The sequence below is a fragment of the Strigops habroptila genome, chromosome 7 (assembly GCF_004027225.2).
Source record: "Strigops habroptila isolate Jane chromosome 7, bStrHab1.2.pri, whole genome shotgun sequence".
Taxonomy (NCBI): Eukaryota; Metazoa; Chordata; class Aves; order Psittaciformes; family Psittacidae; genus Strigops; species Strigops habroptila.
The window spans coordinates 56,359,816-56,381,009 of record NC_044283.2 but is presented as its reverse complement, the minus strand read 5'-3'; the positions used below and the strand labels follow the sequence as shown (position 1 = coordinate 56,381,009).

The 21,194-nt window shown below is 40.0% G+C and overlaps 1 protein-coding gene across 3 annotated transcripts in view; it reads right to left on the bottom strand.

The window, feature by feature from the left end:
* Positions 1 to 14,796, bottom strand: part of UBA6 (ubiquitin like modifier activating enzyme 6) — a 30,728-nt gene extending 15,932 nt beyond the window's left edge. Inside the window, exons 1-18 of one of the 3 annotated variants that reach the window (XM_030492460.1) lie at positions 14,688 to 14,796; positions 14,293 to 14,428; positions 12,263 to 12,324; positions 10,607 to 10,701; positions 9,717 to 9,745; positions 8,821 to 8,915; positions 8,184 to 8,295; positions 7,014 to 7,094; positions 6,357 to 6,479; positions 5,991 to 6,114; positions 4,656 to 4,759; positions 3,808 to 3,870; positions 2,692 to 2,768; positions 1,969 to 2,035; positions 1,407 to 1,550; positions 671 to 738; positions 318 to 396; positions 43 to 123 (exon numbers count right to left, since the gene is read on the bottom strand). In XM_030492460.1, coding sequence (XP_030348320.1) covers positions 43 to 123; positions 318 to 396; positions 671 to 738; positions 1,407 to 1,550; positions 1,969 to 2,035; positions 2,692 to 2,768; positions 3,808 to 3,870; positions 4,656 to 4,759; positions 5,991 to 6,114; positions 6,357 to 6,479; positions 7,014 to 7,094; positions 8,184 to 8,295; positions 8,821 to 8,915; positions 9,717 to 9,745; positions 10,607 to 10,701; positions 12,263 to 12,303 — 1,383 coding nt within the window. In that variant the 5' untranslated portion in view covers positions 12,304 to 12,324; positions 14,293 to 14,428; positions 14,688 to 14,796. Of the gene's footprint in view, positions 1 to 42; positions 124 to 317; positions 397 to 670; positions 739 to 1,406; positions 1,551 to 1,968; positions 2,036 to 2,691; positions 2,769 to 3,807; positions 3,871 to 4,655; positions 4,760 to 5,990; positions 6,115 to 6,356; positions 6,480 to 7,013; positions 7,095 to 8,183; positions 8,296 to 8,820; positions 8,916 to 9,716; positions 9,746 to 10,606; positions 10,702 to 12,262; positions 12,325 to 14,292; positions 14,527 to 14,687 lie in introns of those variants that run through there. The other 2 variants (XM_030492462.1, XM_030492461.1) reach the window with 2 other exon arrangements.
* Between the last annotated feature and the right edge of the window lie 6,398 nt (positions 14,797 to 21,194).

The following is a 21,194-nucleotide window of genomic DNA, read 5'->3' as shown; positions in this document are numbered from 1 at the left end:
TTTTTAATAAGCAAAGGAACCTGAGGTTAACAGGTGACTTACCAATCCTCTGTCTTGCCCAGTACCAACACCAAGGAGTGCAAAGTTTTTTAGCATTTCACAGCCTATTGCTCCACAGCCAACCTAAAGAAAACAACATTTTTAGAGTCAGAAACATAAGTGAACACCATGAAGACAAGTATAATAGACAAGTGCCATTGTAATTTTGGAGCATTTATTCTGCAGTGGCACACATCATCAGGGCTGCTCTCATTATTTTGAAGACAGTGGACATATCGACAAAGCATTTGCAAGAAGTCAGTGTCAGTCATACTCACCAAGAAAATATTCAAATCATGCAGCTTCTGGCACAGAGAGTCTCCAATACAAGCTCTCAAGGCATCATACCTATCTCCCCTACACAGGTATAGGAGACAGAAACAGAAGACTAGTAAGTTGCCATTTATCACAGTAGTATCATTGATGTCAAATTGCACTTTGACATGAACTAAGAAAATCAGAGCGAGTCCCCTATAGTTCCTACTCCTCTCACACTCAAACAGGACACACATTCTCAATACCAAACCTGTCCCTCCAGCAAACAGTACTGAACTAACTAACACCTCTTCTATGCCTGCTTGAAGCTCAGATGTGAACAGTACATAAAACAGCAGACTGTAGTCATATTTACCGTGGAAGAAATTCTTCAGAGCCCATCTTTTCTAGAGGTGTTACTATGTCTAACATATCTAGATACAGCTGTAAAAAAGAAAATAACTCAGTGAAAACCCGTGAAAGTCATTCATGGTATTTTTGTTTAAAAAAACAAAAGTAAGTATTTTTGATGTACAACAGAGTCTAGAAATTTAGAAGCATTAAGTTTTTATTGTTAGTGGAAGACTAGCATTCAGTTCCTACAGTTCACTTCACAATTTTAGTGGACAAGAAAAAGCACCTTGACAGAGAGGGGAAAAAAACTCACTGAAATGTGAGCTGCAAGCTTTCGACTTCTGTCAGGCATGTCACACCTCCAAATTAGACTATGAAGCTTTTTAATCTAACTTTATTCTGACACTTATCCCGAGAGTCTGAAAGCACTGTTCACATGTACAGTAGGTTAAGCTGGCATCCGGACTACATCCTACCTTTACAACCATGCACTGACAGGCCAACGCTTTCCTTGCTTGTGGAGAAAAAAGAATGTGATTTCTGATCCCCAAATACAAAAATTGTAACTAAAACTGGCTGCACATTTATTGTAGACACAACAACATTATATTTTTTCCTAAATTCGGTCTCATGTCTCCTCCCTGTCTTCCCATTATAGAAGTTGTTCAGGCTATTTTGATCATACAGCATTTACACATCAACCATACATTTGTAACAACACTGTCAAAATAAAGATCCAAAACCAAAGACAGCCTTACCCACTGCTGCAATGGAGAAAATTTTCCTGTTACTGCTTTCAAGACTTCCTGGCTCGCAACACCACCTACTGCTGCAGCCAGAGGAGCTAGAAATCCCTGAGCAGTCCTAGACAGCCATTTCACTACATCTCCATTCACCTGAGGCTGAAAAATAAGACATAATAACAACAGATTTATCCCCTCAATTGAGCAAGTCAGTGCTTGACAGCTTCATGTATTATTGTTCTTCAGTATAAGACAGAAAAATTCTTCCACTCTGACTAGCAAAAATGTTCCCAGCCAAGACAGATCCACTGTATGCCCTGTACTTGCAATATGCATTTATCTAAAAACTGGATTCACATAGCCACAGGATTCAGCCTTTCATGTCAGCTGAACATTTATTTGAATCTGTGTTGAAACACCATTCATTCTGTTTCCTCACATGGCCTTCAGAAAGCCAGCTGATCCATCTAAAGATGGATACAAAGTTCAGAATGATGACCAACAACTAAAGCATAACTTTAGGCAAGTAAATAAGTGCATCAAAAATGGCTCATAATGGCTACAATTCCTTACTCACTTTGTTTTCCAGTGTTTCACTTATAGACATGGCTATTTTCAGCATTTCCTCAGCATCTTGGAGGCATCTAGACACCAGGGTAGAAAGAATAATGACCACTTAAACATTCCAGAGTCCTAGAAACACAATTGATGGCAGAAAAAAGCACTGGACACAGCAGAAAGAGTTTGGAAATTTATATTGGCTTTCGCAGTGAGCACTAAAGGTGCACTTCTAAAGGCTACAGTTAGCTCAAGAACAGGAGTCTCAGTGGAGAAGCCCATGTGCAAGTCCAGTCTTAAGATTTATACTTTGTAAGTACTTTTATCTTGTTGAACATCAAGAAATACAGCTGATAAAAAAACTGAAAATGAAAACTAAATACTTCAGACCTTTTGGAGGTTTTTTTTAAATCCATAAGCTACAGGATAATTCAGGAATCCCTGAATTAACTTTTCCATATTAACCCCTCAATGTGAAAAAACTGGAAAAGAGCAGGACTCTGTCCAGCATTTTCTGTCTACTTACGCCCAGAAAGTGCCATTACTATATTGGGAAAGTCCTGTTACAAGCCAGACATGCATTAGATAACATTTTTCATCTAGATTTCAACTTTTCATTTCTATGCCATCTATTAAGTACCAGACAGACAAGGAACCCTGCTGCACATCAAACCCATAACTACAACTAAAAGGAGAGATCTCTTTGATTCAAGGCTTAGCAGAGACAAGATCGCTGCATTACCCAATGTTTGGTCCACGACCAAAGTTCTCCTGGAAGTGGTTCAAGGCAAGCATGGCAACATGGATCTGCAAAGGTGCCTGTTAAGACAACAATAGCAATTACAAACTTGAGAAAACTGAAGGAAACAAAAGCAACTATCTGAACTCTTCTGTTACCATTTCACTTCCTTGTCTCTTAACCGTACGGCTCAAAACAACCCCCAAAATTAAATAGCATTAAAAATTGAATTTGAAACACGTTACAAACTGAGTTTATAAAGTATTACTCAGTTGTAATACAATATCCTTCACACACATTCAGCACCCACTTCAACTAAGTCCAACAAAAAGTCCCCAGAAGAATTTAGTGCTGAAATTGAAAAATGAAGTAATCTTCTAACTAGACCCCAATACGGATTGCATTTTGCCAAACATCAGTATCAAAACCCAGCATTAAGGGTCAAAAGTAGAAAATCTGAACAGGCAAGTCAGACCTTACATTATCAAAAAAAAAGAAAACCCCCCCAAAAAATTATTAGATCAACACTTTTTTAGTTTAAGATTTTAATGAGCCCAAGACCTTGCATGCTTGTAATACTTAACTAAAATGGTGTTAGAGGCAAATACTGCTAGCTTCCTCTCAGGTTCTAAAAATACCTCTGAATCATTTTTTCAAAGGAAAAAGAAAATGTTCTTACACTTTTAACTCCAGTTTCCAACTAACCTATGATCACCTTTTTATGATTATCAGAGCTTTGATGCCAGTGTGATTTTTATCAACCAAACATCATTAAACACAGGAAAAAAATCATTGTGTCGCTTGCAAAATTTACACTCCCATGAACTGAAAAACTTATCAAAAACTAAGATTTTAAACAGTAGAGGTAGCTGAGCTATGCATTTCAATATGCTTGGTGCAAATCATGGATAACAAGCCTCTACGTTGATCTAAACTATGATGTATATTCTGTGACCACACAAACTGATGCCTCACTCTTATTTCACACTTCAAACTCATATTTAACTACTACAGAACAGAGTTAGGAAATAATATTGTTCTATACACAAAGCTGCATATTACATTCCATGTAGTTTTAACATTAAAGCACTTACACCCAAATCGCCACATGCTAATTACCTCAGGCTTGCTAAAATCTGCAACGAGGCATAATGGATTTGTTATCTGCTTCTCCAACCGTTCCTGGAAAAGTAGAATTCATGACAACAAACCCACTTAAGGACACAACAGTCACTGCTACCTGACAAACCAATACTCTTCCTGGAAAGACTAAGAACCAAATATCCTTTCTTACTAGCATTGCTATTACGCTCTCCATTATTCATGCCACCAAAGATGCATAAAATAATCATCTACTGCAAGTTTTGCCAAACAAAAATGGTCAGAGAGATGTTTCACAAGATGGCAAGACCCATCTCAAACTGCTCTGACGTCAGCTACCAGAGATTTTACAGGCAACTGGATGTTTGCTTGCAAAACTTCCCCACTCGGGAAGAACAAGAAGCTACTGCCTCCCAGAGACAAGATACTGAGCTGTGAATTCTCAGATCAGAAGCAGCTGGTCCTCATTCCCAGCTTTTTAGAAGACTGTTTGAGGGCAGCCAGGATCTACTATCTGCCGGCCCAAGAAGGCACATAATACCATATGGCTTGCAACCCCTTTTATACAAACACATCTAACTGTCTCTTCTCAGAAGGCCACCAAGAAATCATATTTGCAGACCTTCATGAAGTCCCCAGCAATACAGCAATAGGCTGCCCATGACTTCCCCCCCACACCTCTACACTGGCAGATAACTAAAGTATTTCCTATTCTCTAGGTTTTAGTAAATTGGTACCACTATTCTTACCCAGTAAAATTAGGGTAAACCCAAATTAGGGTAACCAAATCATGTACTGCTGAACTCTGCTTCCAGTGCTCCTACCATTAACACTCAAGAACCTGGTTACCTCAAGCACGCACTTACAAAGTAAAACATCTTGGGCGTCTTCACTTGGACAGCTATACCTCCGTGTAAGTAAGGCTCCATATCCGATGTATCACCAATGCTGAAGGAATAAGGTGACACCACTGAAAAGAGAAGAAAATAAACAGTGACTGACATTTAAAAGTATCATTGGATGCTACAATTCTGTATACAAAAAAGTGGGGTTTTGCCAGTGCTTTTTTTCCTGTAATTTTGTAGTGTGTAACCCTGCTTTGAAAGCATAAACACAGCTGATCCTCCTAACAGGATTGTCCCTCCTTGCCAGTTTCTGGACTAAAGTATTAGTCTCACATGATCTATTACAAAACAAGCTTTTTAAAGTGGCAGCAGATTTAAAAAGAATTCTGATGACCACAGCTCTGTAACAAAAATGAAATCACTCTTAGTTTTGTTTAGACTGTGCACAGCAGTGTCCAGTACACTGCTCAGAGTAGGACTACAGCCCCGTGACTAAAATAACAGGCAATCAAAAAGGGCAGCTGAAGCATTTAAGTCGCATCTTTCCTCTCATACCATCTGAAGCATCATTCGGATCAACCGAGAAGACACAAAAATTTTTAATACATGGAAAACTGAAACCAAAAGCAGAGCTGTGATTAGAAGAAAAGAGGAAGAAACTACTTGCATCAGCAATAGCAAAACAAAAGGGTCCAGAGAAAATAGACTCAACCACGCTCAAGGGTACTGTTTTTGTCTCGGACCACAAAATAACCCCCACCCACCTGCTCTCTCTTCTGCTTGAGACAAACAGGCATTCAGATCTGGGAAATGAGCAAGTCCCCAGCATCCGTAAGGAACCAAGTAATATGCCTTGAGACATGCATAATGCAGACCAAAGCAGGGTAAACAAAAATCATGAGAATCACTTCAAAAGCATGCTTAGAAACAGAGTGTTGTCAAGGCATCCCTGAACACTTATACTGTCACCTAAAAAACAAGGCAAACTGCACACAAAGTGGTGTTAATTTAGTGCAAAACCATGACAAAAGCACAGGCGTTATGGGACTCTCCAAAAAGCAAAACAGATTCATGAGAAAACTAATGACAGTAGCATCAGAAACTGCCAACCAGTTTTCACTAGCCGAGAGTTTCCACTGCTCCTTAAGCAGCAAGATGAGTTTGAAAGACTTTAGTAAATGGAAATGGAGTCAAGACAACGCTAGGAAGACCTCTGCGCCAAAAAGCAATTTTTCTGTGCAAGCTCACTGGAGGTCTACACAACCCGGAACTCCTCTGGCTACAGTAACTTACATTACAGTGAGCTAAAACAGACCAAAAAATAAAAACCTTGCAAAGGAGTCAGCAACATTTTACCTGTTATTTGGTGTGTGGATCCATTTAAGCATGACATTCCATTTACTTCCCGAAAGGTTAAGAACTGTCCTGTTTCAAGCCTGTGTGGATGATTTTCAAGGCAAGTGACAATACCAGGATTTGACTGAAAGCGAAAATGGCAAAGTTAGCAAGGAGGAAAGTGTCTTGTGTAAAGAAGTCGTGCTTTATTGTAGACACATATCTTTTCGCCTATTGAAACTGCAGCCTCTAATACTTCTGGCACATCAGTTCCATCACAGCAAAGGAGTCACCTATGATAACTTTTTCGGTCCTTTTGGTCACAAAGCCAATAACAAGTCATTATAAATTAAAAAATAAAGCAGCACAAGGACTTCTACCCCTTACTTGTGTTATATTTGAAATGAAGATCTCCTTTGGCTCCTCTCCCGTTGTATCCAGCACTTCAAATTCATCACCAAAGTCACAAAACAAACGTGAACATACTCCATATACATCTGCACTGATGAACTACAAGAGAAAATAAAACTCCTGGGCATCCCTAAAGCAGCACAAGCCAAAGGAATGACCTCTCTCATTCAACCTTGTCCAAGGCTAGCAGGTTTAACTTCCATCATGGAAAACTGTCAGATGCACCCAGGCACTGACTATATAGCACAGCATTCATGACAGATGTTGAACCTGCATGAGCATTTCTGAACCCCTGCACAAAACCCAAGAATCATACAGTGAAATACTGCCATTTTTACCACTGTTACATTCGGTCTCAGCATGCTCTTTCACAACAATTATAAGGTCACAGTGAAAACTATTTCTTCATAAAAATTTTCTGCTGTTAAGAACCAAGCTATGGTTATCTGGGCTGGTACTCAGACACCACCAGACATATGTACAGACTATGAGTATCGTACTCCCAAAACTCATACTGTTCCATCAACATGCTATCTGCATAGAACTATACACCTCATAACTAGCTTTCTCCAGAATATGTTGGAGGTTCAGAATGCTCACTGTACAGATTATTCATGTGTTTATTTCTATTACCTTAATAGGTGGCTGTTGAGCATGACAGAAGTCATTAATCTTTTTCTGCAGCAACAGGCTTACTTCAGTCAATATGACACACTGCAAACAAGAACAGAAATATATCTAAGACACCAAAAGCAAACAACATCCTCAGGTTATGAAAAAATGCAGTACTAACAATAAGTTGGTCAGGTGTTCTGATTCCTTTCCCACACACATAACAGAGAAAGCAGTCTCAAGTCAGTTTTCTCATTACACATTAGAACAGATGGGTTACTGCTCCACAGGTTCTGGAAACCAGATGAGCAAGAGCAGGAACAGCAGATTCTTACCTTTTTTTTACTGCAGCTGTGAAACTTAAAACCTCATTAGAATACTTATGAGAACAGTTACAGGTAATCTCAGAGAGAATGCAGATCTTGAATTTTAAGATTAAACTTAGCAAAACAAACACAAATACTACTCATCACTGCACACCAAGAAGTCTGCAGAAGCTTCAAGAACTGGTGCTTATCAAACTGCAGACGTACAATTTCTGCAAGCATTCTTTTAAAGTTTAGGATAGTATTGGGTTACAAAGCGTGTGCACCACATCCCATTCAGTTATACATGGCTTATTAAAGCTGGGACATTCAGAAACTTGGTGAGCTCGGGCATAACCAATAGCCACACATTAAAGTTCCCAGCTCAGACTGAGCCATGCACACTGGCAGGAGACAGCTGACTGAACAACTGAAAACATCCTCGTTTCAGCACAGAGGAGCTTACATTTCATTAGATACACACATACATAAATGATCTGTCTAATTACATAGCCTGAGTTTCTACTGCCTGGAATACAGTACATGAAATATATGCAGAACATCTGTGCTCTGTAGCTGCAAAAATAGTCACAATTTCACTTTCGAACACCAACAAAAATTTATGGCAATCTCAATTAGCTATTTATTGTTGTAATAAATTCCATGTCATGTATCATAAGAAAGTGCTAGGAATACAAACCCACTGTTTCAGCCTTGAAAAAACAAGCATGGCAATTTCCTTAGTCCAAATACAAGACCTACTTATTTCTTTACATCATTTTAAAATATACTTTAGTTCATTTTCATTTTATTATATAAAAAATACAAATCCAAGTTGTTTGCTGTGACCAAAATACCTCATACAACTGCCTTAAAAGTGACATACCTGGTACTGCTTTAGAAAAGACAGATCTGTGGTTTCATCTAGTGGCACAACTGATGCTGCTACATGGACATATGGATTGAGTTCTGCAATACGATGAAGTGTGGCCTCAGCCCTGAAAGAACAGCAACTTTCAAGTTTTTTTATGCATCTACAAAATTGTATTTTCAATACAGAATTTCATACCACATATGCCCTACAACAGTCCCTCAAGAAGTCTCCTAGCAACAATCACCAACTCATTTATTCACACCTAAATTCCTAGCAGGTTTGAGGAAAAAAGCTCTGTCCGATATATCACAGGACTCATGATCACCTGGTGTCATGACTGTTTACTAGTCTCGCACAGATGGCTGAGAAAGCGCAAAGAAGAAATTCACCCTGGCTCTGACTATTAAATTTACATTATAAATTCCAAACTGCAAGAAGTGAGATATTAGACTCGAACTCCAGTCCTAAACTAGACTTCCCCTAATACCTACCTGGGCACTGTAGTCAAAGCCAGTAACTCCAGAGAAAGGATATAAGAAGTATTTGATATGTATCAGCAGCTCTCAGACAATGAACTGCTATTTTTGCAGCTGATTAAACTTACTCCTAGTCAAGTTCAGTCCTACCTCACTCCAAAGACTTCACCAACCTGTTCCTTTGACTGGTAATATCATCTTCATGGATGAAGAAGTTGATCCCCAAATCCCATTTCGTGCACTGCCTGGTGTCATGAACTGTAAGAGCCTATGAAAGTTTGGCAAAAAGCATTTACTGGAAGAAGTGTACATGGTCATAGCACCCAAAAGGATGGATTAAACCCCACATAAAATGCTGGAGGACTAGCACTGCAGAAGATTTAGTTGTACCATGTGTAAGAACAAGCTCCTCCAACCTCTTTTCCAATAAAGCTTACCGTTTCAGAGACAGAAACACATCTGCAACATGCATTTCATTAAGCATTTTCCTCCCAGCTAGCAGTGATGACAGTATTTAAATAATGAGGATGATTTCTGCCACATTGTGATTAAAGGGCAATCTGTAAACTAATGGATTCCCAAAATTATAAAGAAGATTTCTTTTTCTTCTCGATTGGAAGAGGTTTAAAATACTTCTAATAAAATTAATCCCAGCAGCACAAAAGCAATTGTTGGATTAAAACATGCTACCATTCTAACATCTACACAAAAGGATTCTGGTGGATGACAAAGTAGGATAACATTTCGAATAGTTTGGCTTTTGAGTTTATACCACTCCATTTAGGAGAGGCCACTTTATACAAAAGGATTCAGCGTCTGATCAGCAGCTGATCAGCAGCTGACTAAAATATTACATGAGGTATTTCAGAGTGCAGTGGACATCACTGTGAGAGTCTGACTGTACCTCTTGAGCATGCAGATTAAAAGTTTTCAGCCCCAGGTCTTCAAATGCTTTGCAAACCCTCTACTGAAAGACCATTTCAGAAATTTAAGATTAGCTACCTAGTAGTGTTGTCCCTTTCTCTCCTGCTCACCCAAAAATACCCAATGACAGAACTGGTTTACATACCTTTACTCCAGCCAGAATTATATTTTTGGCTGAAAAAAACAAACAAACAGAACACAACAGAGAGATGGACTGTTGCAGATATCTTGTACATTTCTGATTGAATAGTTATGTGGGTAGACAATAACAGTATGTCATTGCTAAGAACTTCACATTTTAGAGGTTTGTTCTCTTTTACATTCGGCTTAAGCATTCTACAGCACCACTGAAAGCAGAATAACATGAGCAAGGTTAAAAAGTCTCTCTACATTTGTCATTTGTCAGCAGCTCACCCCACAGGCGTGATTAGAGAGACCACTAATGGCAATAAACTGGAAAATTCCATGACTCTCTTCTGGCACCTGGTGCAGAGTACCATTAAAAACAAGTGAAGTATAGTAAGTCGGGTAAGAACCAGCCAAGACAAGTCTTGCTCATAAAAAGTAAGAGAAATAGTTATGGAGCCCCTTGCACCAGGGCAGTTACACATTTTTCACCAAATTGCATCTGTTCTCCTACCTTCCACCCCCACAATTCCTACATGAGGATAATTTGGGCTACGGCTCTTTCTCTATTACATTCATTGATACTGATGTCTATCTGATTGATAGTACTGATAACTTGGATTATCCATCCTCAGCCTTCACCCAAGACATGATTTTGGGTTAAGCAATCTTGCCCATGGAAGCATGTTTTATAGTGAAATTTGAAATGTTATTCTAGTAAAAAGTTTACTAGAGAAAACTCCAGGATCTTTCCTGCATCTGATATGTTAGTCATAAACATGACACATACATAAATTCACTCAGATACTTCAGACATGCTTATTAAATCTAAAATAAGCTTTACAAGTATTCTGAGACAGTATATTTACATGTACTTGTGTCTGCTTATATAAATGTTACCTAACTTACCAATCTCCACACCAAGGCCACCTATGCCACTCAGGAATACGTGGGACTGAGCCATCTTCTGCATTGCCGTGTCTCCAAGAACATACCTCTGGCGACTACAGCAAAGATAAATTCAGATCAAAGCAAAGTACAAAAAAAGTCAAGAGCTTATGAAAGCAAGTCAAGAATTCCCAGTCATTTCCAAAAAAAGTTCAAGTATTTTCAGTTATTCTATCATCCCAAACAGTTTCTAATCCACCACACCAATTTCTGCAGATGAGTGTGTGTCACTAGTGACATGCGCACAGTTTTATTTACCAGCCCTCTGTTCAACAAGCAACTGAAGAGGTAACTTTTGTGTATCCGAACTGTATAAGGCTTTAGGAAATAAATGTATGTCAAATGTAATATTTGCATGCACAATTCAAATAGTGAAATGCATATAGCACAGACCTTTTCAGTGTGAGGTGTTAGAGAAATTACTTTTAAATCCATGTAAAGTCTTTTTCAGGATAGTAGGTTTTTGGAATTAACTACTGAAGACACAAGCAAGCCAAAGAACTTCTTTATCAGAAATCTTCGAACCAGAGGGTGAAGCAGCTTTCTGAGTCAAAACCTGAGCTCTGGAACCTATACAATCACCTATACAATTAAACTTAGACCATTCTAAATACCACCTTTTTCATCAATAAAAAGTATGACTTTCATAAAACAAATACCAAAAAGTGAAATGACACATACAACACAGGAAGCTGAATTAAAAATAAGCCTTGTTTGTTCAGCATACAAGTATCTGGGGGTTTAATTTTTACATATATGTATATATTAAAAATTAATAAAATAAAAGCTTTTCATCCCACCATGTTATTCTAGGGATATGATTTGTTCCAGTACAGGCTCTCTGAACTATTGCCATGCCAAGTGACTTCAAGCCACTCTCAGCCAACAAATTAAAACAAAAGTAATAATAAGAAAATAAACAGGGTAGGTTTTTTCTTTTAATCTAGGAAAAAAACCCAAAAAAACCTCCACCAAACCAACACCAAAATAAACCAACACTGAAGTCTGGAGGAAAACAGAGATACTGATGACATTCAAGATGACAGAGAAATACGTTAAAGACTGAGGAATAAATAAAATTATGAAGGAGCTAAATTACATAATGTCCAAAAGGAATACCAAAAGAAGGTAGCGAAAGACAAGGAACAAGAGAGAGAGGAATATCTACTTTGTCAAAGGGGAAACAAGCTAAATACATAAAGAAAATCCGTATTACAAATAGGAGAAAGTATTATTCCTGTTTTCCAAAAAGCACACATTATTGATAGCATTGGAACTTTGATCAACTCCATAGTATTTACGTATGCTTTTCACTGGTCAAATACTAAAAATGGCCAGAAAACATCTGCTGTGAGACCAATAAAGGAACACTTTTACAGAAAGACGGAATACATCTTCAACTCAACCAGTTCTCATCACTAGCTTTGCAAAAGTGTTCTATTTCACTTGCTGAACACTTTGGGGGTTTTGCCTCACAAAAGAAGGGACACAGCAGCACAAGTACACACACTTTTACCTCACCAGCAGCAGAGGGTGATCTCAAGCCTTTTCTTTCACATTACTGCATGCAAACATGTTGCAAGTTAAGAGCAACGCTTAAAAATCAGATATTCTTACCTGTACAATGCATCATCAATTTCCATAGAGTCTGCTGCCATGATTGATATGATTTGTTTACACTAGAAGGGTTACAAAAAGATATAATCTGGTTACTTTGGATGCAACGTCACAGTTGGCCCCCTCTCCCTGCCCCACTCAATTCTTAAACACAAGATCTGAAAAACACAAAAAGTGATGTTACACAGGAATCACTTGGAACATGAAGAAGCCTACAGAACACCACAACATCTAGGTAATTAAAATGCACGGGAGCCAGAAGACAAGAATCCCCAAACCTTCCGTAAGTGATTTCAAAATACAGACATATTTAATTTCCTCGCTGAAGAGACACAAGACTTAGTACTTGTATTTGTCACAGTTATATTTACTGAAAGTACAATTTAATTTTATGTTAACAGCTCCAAGCTGTTTAACTTCCATCTACCTGACTGGTGCTTTGTTTCGAAAACAAGATAGGAGATCCCTGAATGACTAGGAGTAGTTTTTTATGCTGCATTATTTCTGTTCGCTCAAAATTCTTAAGAAACAAGTTACTGTTTTAGCTAACTGAAAAACTCAATACCCAAAGACATGAATTAATGCAACGTTCAACTAAGACATCAAGTTAAACAATTCAATAGGATTTTAAGAAAAAACGTAACTTCTGCTATTAAGGCCTTCAGTCATTACCAAAGACCTTCCCATTGTTAAGTTACCCTAGTGATAACTAAGAGCTAAGACAAAGTTAACTGCCCAAAGGTTAACTCAAATTTACTCTTCAGATGGTTTTGGCAAACATTTTAAGATTTCTGAAGTGTGGCACCTGTCACAACTCACAGACTACAACATTCTAACCTGAAATCTGTCCTTTTGATTTTTTAGGCTGAATTAGAAAGCACTCAAGTACCACAGCAAGGGACAGAGTCACAATGAAAGCAGGCCACAAATAGCACCAGTTAATCTCTTTCACAGTGTGGATACTAACTCCTACACATAAGCTAGCACACAAGACAGTCAAATTGAGGCACCTCCATCACAATCTAGTTGTTACCAGTTACCTCCGGTGCAGCTCCCGCGCCCTTACACAACAGGTGCTGAAGACAAGCAATGTCAATGTTACCAGATCATCTGAGGACCCAGATCTCACAACAGAGAGCAATACATCTCATCCGAGAGTCATGGGCTTCAGTTCCTGCTTAGGTAAAAGCCTTCATTTCAGCCACTGACTGGGACACAAGGCTTTTAGGTTCCCCTCAAAGCAAGCCAGTGCCATCTCATAACAGCCAAGAGCAACCATTCCCAAACTGTTCTGCTCCATAATCTTCCTCCACAAACAGCACAGGCACTCTGGGACTGCCCAACATAAACAGACTGTGGTACTAAGGCAGGGAAGGTGATCCACCTGGATAAAAACACCCAGCTTGCTCTGCTGTGGTTCCTGACAGCCATCTCAATCACTGTGCCTTACCAAACAGCCTTTTGTAACCAACAAGGATGCGTGATCAACCCACAAAAGAATCTTCTCCACCTGTATCACACAGACCCGTGTGACAGTGGTTCTTCCAATATATTTATCAACTCTCATTTGTCCTCTTATATTCTCTGTTACAGCACTGAGCTGTATGGCAAAACCCCTCCTTCCAAAAGAGGACTTAGTGGTACTATTGTCAAATGGTTCTATGACAAAGTTTTGTTACTACATTCCTACATCCAAGTTCTATTTCTTGTTTTAGTTTAATCTGTATTGAATCTGTCCCAAAGAAAGGCAGGTAATACAGGAGGAGAAGGAGAGAACTAGTTCTTACCAGGTGGCTGACATGTACACATTCACCTGTTTCCTTTTTAAAAGCCAACACTATCAGTTTTAATGCCACGCTCCTACTTAACTGTGTAAGTAACATCCTTCATTTTTTAAAGCCTCAGCTGCTTGTGGGACACAACCCAGGGATAAACTGAGAGGTTACATGTTACCAAGAAGGACTAAGATGCTCTGAAGAGCAGCAAAGGCACAGGAGCTGTAGTAGTGGGCTGGTTTCAATGTTTCTCACCTCCAAGTCAGCGCGGGCTGAACCAGTATTAATTAGTTGCTGTTCAGCACGCTGGGATGGCAGGGAGGCCTGGATTCATCCCACCTATCCAGCGCTTCCAGAGGCGGATCCCAGCCGATGCAGCTCTCTATTCAGTCTGTGGAGAGAGAGAGAGGACGCTCAGACCCACTGTTATCTGCTCAGCCGGGCTAATGGGCGAAAGGCACCTCGGATCTACAGCGGGAAACCGAGACAGAGCCGGCCGGCCTCCAAACGAACCTGACCCGGGTTCCAGCACTGCCCGCCCGGCAGCAGCCCCCCACCCCGGCGCACTCGGGGCGCCCCCGGGGCGCTGCGCACCGACACCCGGCAGGCTGCGGCCCCCTCTCCCCGGCCCCGCCGCCGCCCGCTCTCACCACCGCGGCGGCCTGCCGTTGCGATCGAGGCCTGAGCACTGCCGGCAGCCACGGGGGAAGAGGCAGGAAGGGGGTAGGAAACGGCAGCGCCGGTGCCGCGGCGCTTCCCCGCCTGCGCCGACATGAGGGGCCGGGCTAGGGCCAGCCGGCGCGGCCCGCCTCCTCTTGCCGCACGGCGGGCGGCCCGAGATGGCGGCAGGCAGCGTGCGAGGCGCTAGTGCCCAGCGGGAGGCGCGTAAGCCATTAGAATAAAAACATTTTCTGCCCCAGAAGCGACACAGCCCGTTGTTTAAAACAAACAAGCCCCCGTTAGGTTCAAGCGTTACCATTTCAGACGATCAAGAGCCCTGCTGAGCCCTGCTCCTTAGGTCTCTGCACCTTGCAGGACAGTGCCAGCAAGATACTGCCTACCTCAAAAACTGGCAAAATGTCATTAAAAGCGTCTAAGGAGCAAAGTTATGGAATGCTGCAGGGTATCCAAGGCCGTAGAGGAGCACAGATTTGGGGAAAAGTGGTCAGAACCAGGGCCCTTGCCAACATGGTCTGTGTTGTGGAAACATCTTCCGTTTGTTTTTGGTGTCATTTAACCAGGAGGAAGCAACCTGCAGCAACCACTGCTCCGCCTCACCACCAACTCAACATCACCTCCTGTAAATATTCTCTCCTGGTTCTCAAGCTCTGATCAAGATCCCAGCACTGCCCATCTTCCCCCATCAGGCAGTTTAATCTCCCTTCAACTTTAACCCTGCCTTCCCTTTCACCATTCCTAATCATTAGGGTAGGTGAGATGAGTTAAAACCTTTCTTGACACCATTAGCCCATCTTAGCTGGAATGGGAGGGATGCATGCTGCTGCACAAGCAATGATGAAAAATGTCAGTGCATGCATGCAGTGCATACATGATAGTCACATTATATTTAAAAATATTTGTAACTTAAACAAACAACTATCTGCATCAACAGTACCCAGGAGAGGAAAACAAAAAGGCAAGCCTTTTCTCTATATTGCTTGAGGTTTGGGGAACTTGTAGGGACAAGAGAGCACAACTTTTGTTCTCTTCGTGAGAATGCAATGCGTTATTTTAGCATTCACCTCTAACAAACTGAATTCTAGCAAACCCCCCCACGTCTTTCTCCAGATTTACACCTCGGTCCAAGAACACACGCAGCTTTTGTGCTGAATTAGTAAAAAAGACTAAGAACAGCTGGACAACACTGTGCTCTTTCAAACATGGGCTATGCTTTTGCAGGATCAGGGTGAAAACTTGACTGTCACACATCTTTTTTGTGACACGCAGAAATAACAAGAGAAGATGTGGGCAAATTTCAAAGAACCACTAGAGGCCACTAGAAGTCTGAAATACTGGACTGAAAGATAGGATAAAGGGAGAAAGCAGTTCAGTTCTTCAGGGTGACAAACGCAGCCTTTACCAGTAAAGGAATATTTAAGGCTGGTATGTGTTTTGTAGCTTTTTCACATAATAAATAAAATTACTTCCATTATTTCAACAAAGTAATTTCAAAAAGCAATGCATGTACCCGAGGAACAACATTAACAAGAGTCCCGGCTATAAAGGATGCGGGGGGGGGAGTGAAATAGAGTTTGTCAGCTTCGGTTTTGATACTTTGCTAATTTAGGTCTGTCAGTGATTTTTACCTTTAATTTTGTGGTATCTTTCCTTAAAAATGAACCTTTTTTATTATTATTTTTCGGGTTAAACTAACAATTCTTATTTTTGAGAATTTCTCAATCAAATATATTGTGAAAAATAAAAAAAAAAAAAAAGAAATCTGCTACCTACCATATTTCTGTCCTGATCATTGCATTTTTTAAGATACCAGTCACTTTGATATGCAGTCATGTCACATTAAACAGGTTTTGCATAGTAACAGTGAATGCTGACAAGTCTTCTGCCTATATGGAGAAACAACATCATCTAGTTAATTCTCTAAACTAACAGTTTAGTACTAAGTAAGTAAAGACTAACCATCAAGTGAAACTGTGAACATGGGCATTTTAAGATAAATTGCCAAATAAAAATGGACAGATTCTGTTTACCCCAGAAGCCAAAGAAACTGATTCCCGAATGCATCAATTAGCAGGTGTACTCAGGAGCTCTCTAGATCGATGGCACCAAACCAAAAATATACAGGTTTTTCTCTTATTTTTCAAGACTGCAAAATTTGAAATATTGGAGCAATTTGACTTTTCTTTTACCCCTGAGCCTTCTCTTTTAAAAATACAATATAACTGTAAAATCTTGGTAAATTTGGTTAAATAAATTTTAAGGGAAATCCCAACTACATATTTGTACCGCATTAAAGTCAGCTGTAGCTTTTGAGATTGGCAGAAGGTATGAAGCCAGGCTGTCAGTTTACTGACTTGCTGAAGCAATGAGCAGTATGTGGCCGTGGTCAGGAGAGCACCACTACACCTCTGTTCTCAAGCCTGCTCATGCCCCAGATCTGTGTAACTTCAGTTGATGTGCACTGCTGTGGATTCATTCTGCATGCAGGCATTGAATACATCTTTAGGTCCGGTATTTTCATAAAAGAGCTGATGCTGATATAGCTGTAAATCTCATTTCCATCTGCTGGGAAAAATCCCAGCCACTTGCACTTTTGGGGGGTTTTTTTTAAAGTCTTTTTATTTCCTGATTTCCAGACACAATTTCACATTCTTAATGGGGACACCAAAGTGGGGATTTGGGGGGAATTTGTGTCCCTGATCCATTTAGTTAAGAAGTAAATTTGCAGACAAAAATATAGTTTTCTCCCTAAAAAAATCCCATTTAGCACACAGGCCAGTGCAGAATTGACCATAAATCCACATCAGTATCATTCGATGGGTTTCCCAACATCCTGCCATAGGCTACAGTTTGCCATCAGCTCTCACAGGAGTGAGGTGCTGACTGGCAAGGCTTTGTTACCTCTTTTTGGCACAGCATACGGTGTAGCAGTGCTTTGCTGTCATGTTTAAAAGGACTCCAGCTTCCCAGTGGGGTGGGCCAAAGGATCTTGTCGCTTAAGGCTGCTCTAGCAAGTGACACCTTCCTATGAAACCATATTAACAATGTTGCTAAAATCCTGATCCAGATAAACAAGGGCACCGATTACCTAAGCTGGTTCCATGATGACACGTGCATGAATGAATTTCCAAAAGCAAGAGCCAGCTTTTCCATGTGTGTGCATCTCTAACACAGGCTGTGAGGTGCCAGATAAATATTCATTGCTTTTGGCAATTGGTTGTAAGAGCTTCTGGCTCCTAGTGCTTTAATTTGTTAACAGGAACAGCAGATACGGGATTGGAGTTTCCACAAGCTATACTTACATAAGTAATCCTGGTGACGGATTGATGCCACTCAACCAGACCTCCTCACATGATTAGGCCTTGTACAATTAGTCTCTTATTTCTTTCCTACTTGTGCTCCAGGCTGAAAATTAGCATGGGCAGGCCTCAAACAACCAATTTGAATAATCAGAAGTTTGGAACACATTTCTTGATGCTTTAAATCTGCTTGGGAAATTTTAGGAGAATTGGTATGTCAGCTGCATACACCAATTTCCAGGAATGCCGTGTTACAAGGATGTTTTTCCAAGGCCAGAAGTAAGGTGGTAGATTCTTGGATGAAGCTTCAGATCCATTCTCAAATTTGCATAGCACTAGCTTAACTGAAATTCAACTTTGAGTATTTTAGAAAAGCAGACGTACCACCTTCTCTTTGCTGAAACATCTGTAAAGCTCCAACCACTGTTAAAGACAAACAGTTCCTAAGATGGAGAATGAGCAGAGAGAGCTGCAGATTTAGAATAGCCTTATATAAAAATAAGGAAGATTAGTCTATTTTGCATCATATATAATTTTTAGCTTGGTTACTATTAAGCAAAAAAAAGACAAAAAGGGAGCAATTGTTTTTAAATACATTTAATGTTATGAAACATATTACCTTTATATCATTTAAATCCTTGCTAAATCTTAACAGCAACAATAATAAAAGGGTTTTATAAATGTTTTCTTTAACTACACGGTATTCCCTTTGTTTTATTCTAGGGCAGAAAACAAACAGAATCTTCATAAATAAAACACTGACATGGAGTATAAGACAAACCCAGGCCAGACAGTGTGCTAAAAAAATCTGTGAAAAGTGCATCTGGCTGGCTCAGGACTCCCTGAGTAAGGCAGACATTCTCCTAAGCACCTCTCGGCTGTTTGGCCTCTCATGAGAAAACCTGGAATAAAGAATAAAGGCTGCCTTTCTCATTTTAAAGGTATTCTGTATATACATTTCACTTGCAGTGTGAGGTAGGAACCAGTTTATAGGGGTTGTATCTAATCTGGGCCTCACATCCTTACTGTTGCCCCTCCATTTGCTAGGCAAAAAGATAGATTTACGTGCAAAACAAAGCCTTAGCTATCTATGAAAGTGAACTACTGCTCACTTTCAATTGCAGTTCATCAGCTATTGTAAGGAAGGACACTTGTCATGATTTTCACCTTCAAAGCAATAAGAGGCACAAAAAACTAGCTGTATTTTTTTTTTCCAAAGGATGCCTTCCTAAAAAAAAAAAAAAAAAAGACCTAAACACTAGAAAAAAAGTGTGTTGCCAGGTGACCTAATCCAAAATTCCATGAGGTTTCTATTTTTCACTGAACCTGGCCCAGAGTAAATTCTTAGTTGAAAAATAGCAGCAACTCAAAAGTGCATAAATTACAAACTTCATTAATAAATTAAGGAAACAGATTTGCTGCATGTAACTATCCTCCTAACTGTCTGAAGATCCTTTTCATTTTGCAATGGACACTGAAAATGAGAATAAAGATACTACTATTTCAAAACCAAAATCTTCAGTAGATTTTTTTTCTGAGATAAGGCATCTTGTCTTTTACTGAAATTCAAAAGATACATAATAGAAAGACTGGAAGGAGCCTAATAATAAGGCAATTCCCTCCTCCACCACCAAGGCTTAAACAATGGCTTTTCCATCCATATGTAGACTTGTAATTCAGGGTGTGAGTTTTCAAGAAATGGTGAGCATCTCATTCCCAGAGATGCTGATTATTGGAGAACTTGCACAGTAGGAAGGCTGAGGAGAGACCCAGTCCTGAGCAGAAGGGGAGGCAGGATGCTTCAGCTATAGTAGGTTCAGATGTGGGGCTTGCAACTTCTTTCACATCTCATATGGACTCTTGCAAGTCCTGCATTCATAGCCTAAGCAGTCCGATGGGCTTTCAAAGACTGCAGGAGACAGTACTGGAGTGACATTTTGGATGCTCACATTGAAGGCCTGGGCTTTAGGAGACAGTGATAGGCACACCACTGGACCCCCTTCCACCAGCAATCCGTGAGATGTCATGCACAGAGGTAGGAAAAGTGCTTAATTGGTGTATAAGGATTGCATTTACTCTGAAGTTCTTATTGGGACTGTTCTTTAATATGAAATTACTCTTCAGCCTCATAAGACATGATCATATTAATTCATTGCAGAAACGAATCCATCAGTGAAGCACAACAGTGTCACTAATTGCTTTCTTTGCGGTGAGATGGTTTCCACTGGCTGGCATGCCTTGGAAAAGCACACTATTCCTTGAATGGAAAAGGTTGTTCCCACTTCACTGGTGGTGAATATTTAGTTTTTCTTTAGCACAAATTTAAATGCTGGGTTTGCTTCCAGGGAGGTTGGTTGTGAGGACACACTTGTTACAAAGAAATCTGGGGGGAGCTTGTGTTTCTGTATCTGAAGCATATTGTGAGTTGAACAGAGTAGATCTAGAAGGCAACTGGTATAGAGGTAGCAGCACAGTATTGTGATAAAGCACTTCCACAATAGCACTTTCAAGTGCTTTGAACCTCACAGAATCCAGAAAAAATTTCCTGTTAAAAATGTGCTTTAAAAGAATATCAACCTTTTCTCTTTTCCCTTCCAACTTACTGCAAGCACAGAAATCCTCCTTTTCCTTAGCTAGGACCTACCCTCAGACCTGACTGATCCACTGTTAGTGATCAAGGCCACTGAGCAGGGTGAACATGCAGGGTCTTGGCTGCAGTCTGTGCAGATTATAGTCTCTAACAATAATAATAATCAGGGTTCACTTTGCTAGAAACGCAGCTATGGCAGAATTTGCTTCACTGGATGAAGAAGGTTCAGCTTCAGACCTCGGCCATGGCTGAATTAAAAATTCTCTTTTTTTCCCTGGAAAATGCTTCTATTTATAACGCAGGTAAAACTGGTAGCTTTTAAATGGTAGTTTAATGACATCAGTTTGTAATTTCTGATAAGTGAGAATGCTTCAAGGCTCAAAGATGAGGCAGGCAATCTGATATGTTCAGTATAGATTCACAAGGGGTTAGGATCTCTGACAGCAAAGATAGCGCTTGCTGTGGGTGAAGTTTGCTTCAACTAAGTCTACATAGGATTATATATATACCAAAAAAATAACCTTTCAGAATTACAGACAAATATGAGTTACACGTAGTCCATGTAGTTAAATCCATTTTTGATTTTGGAA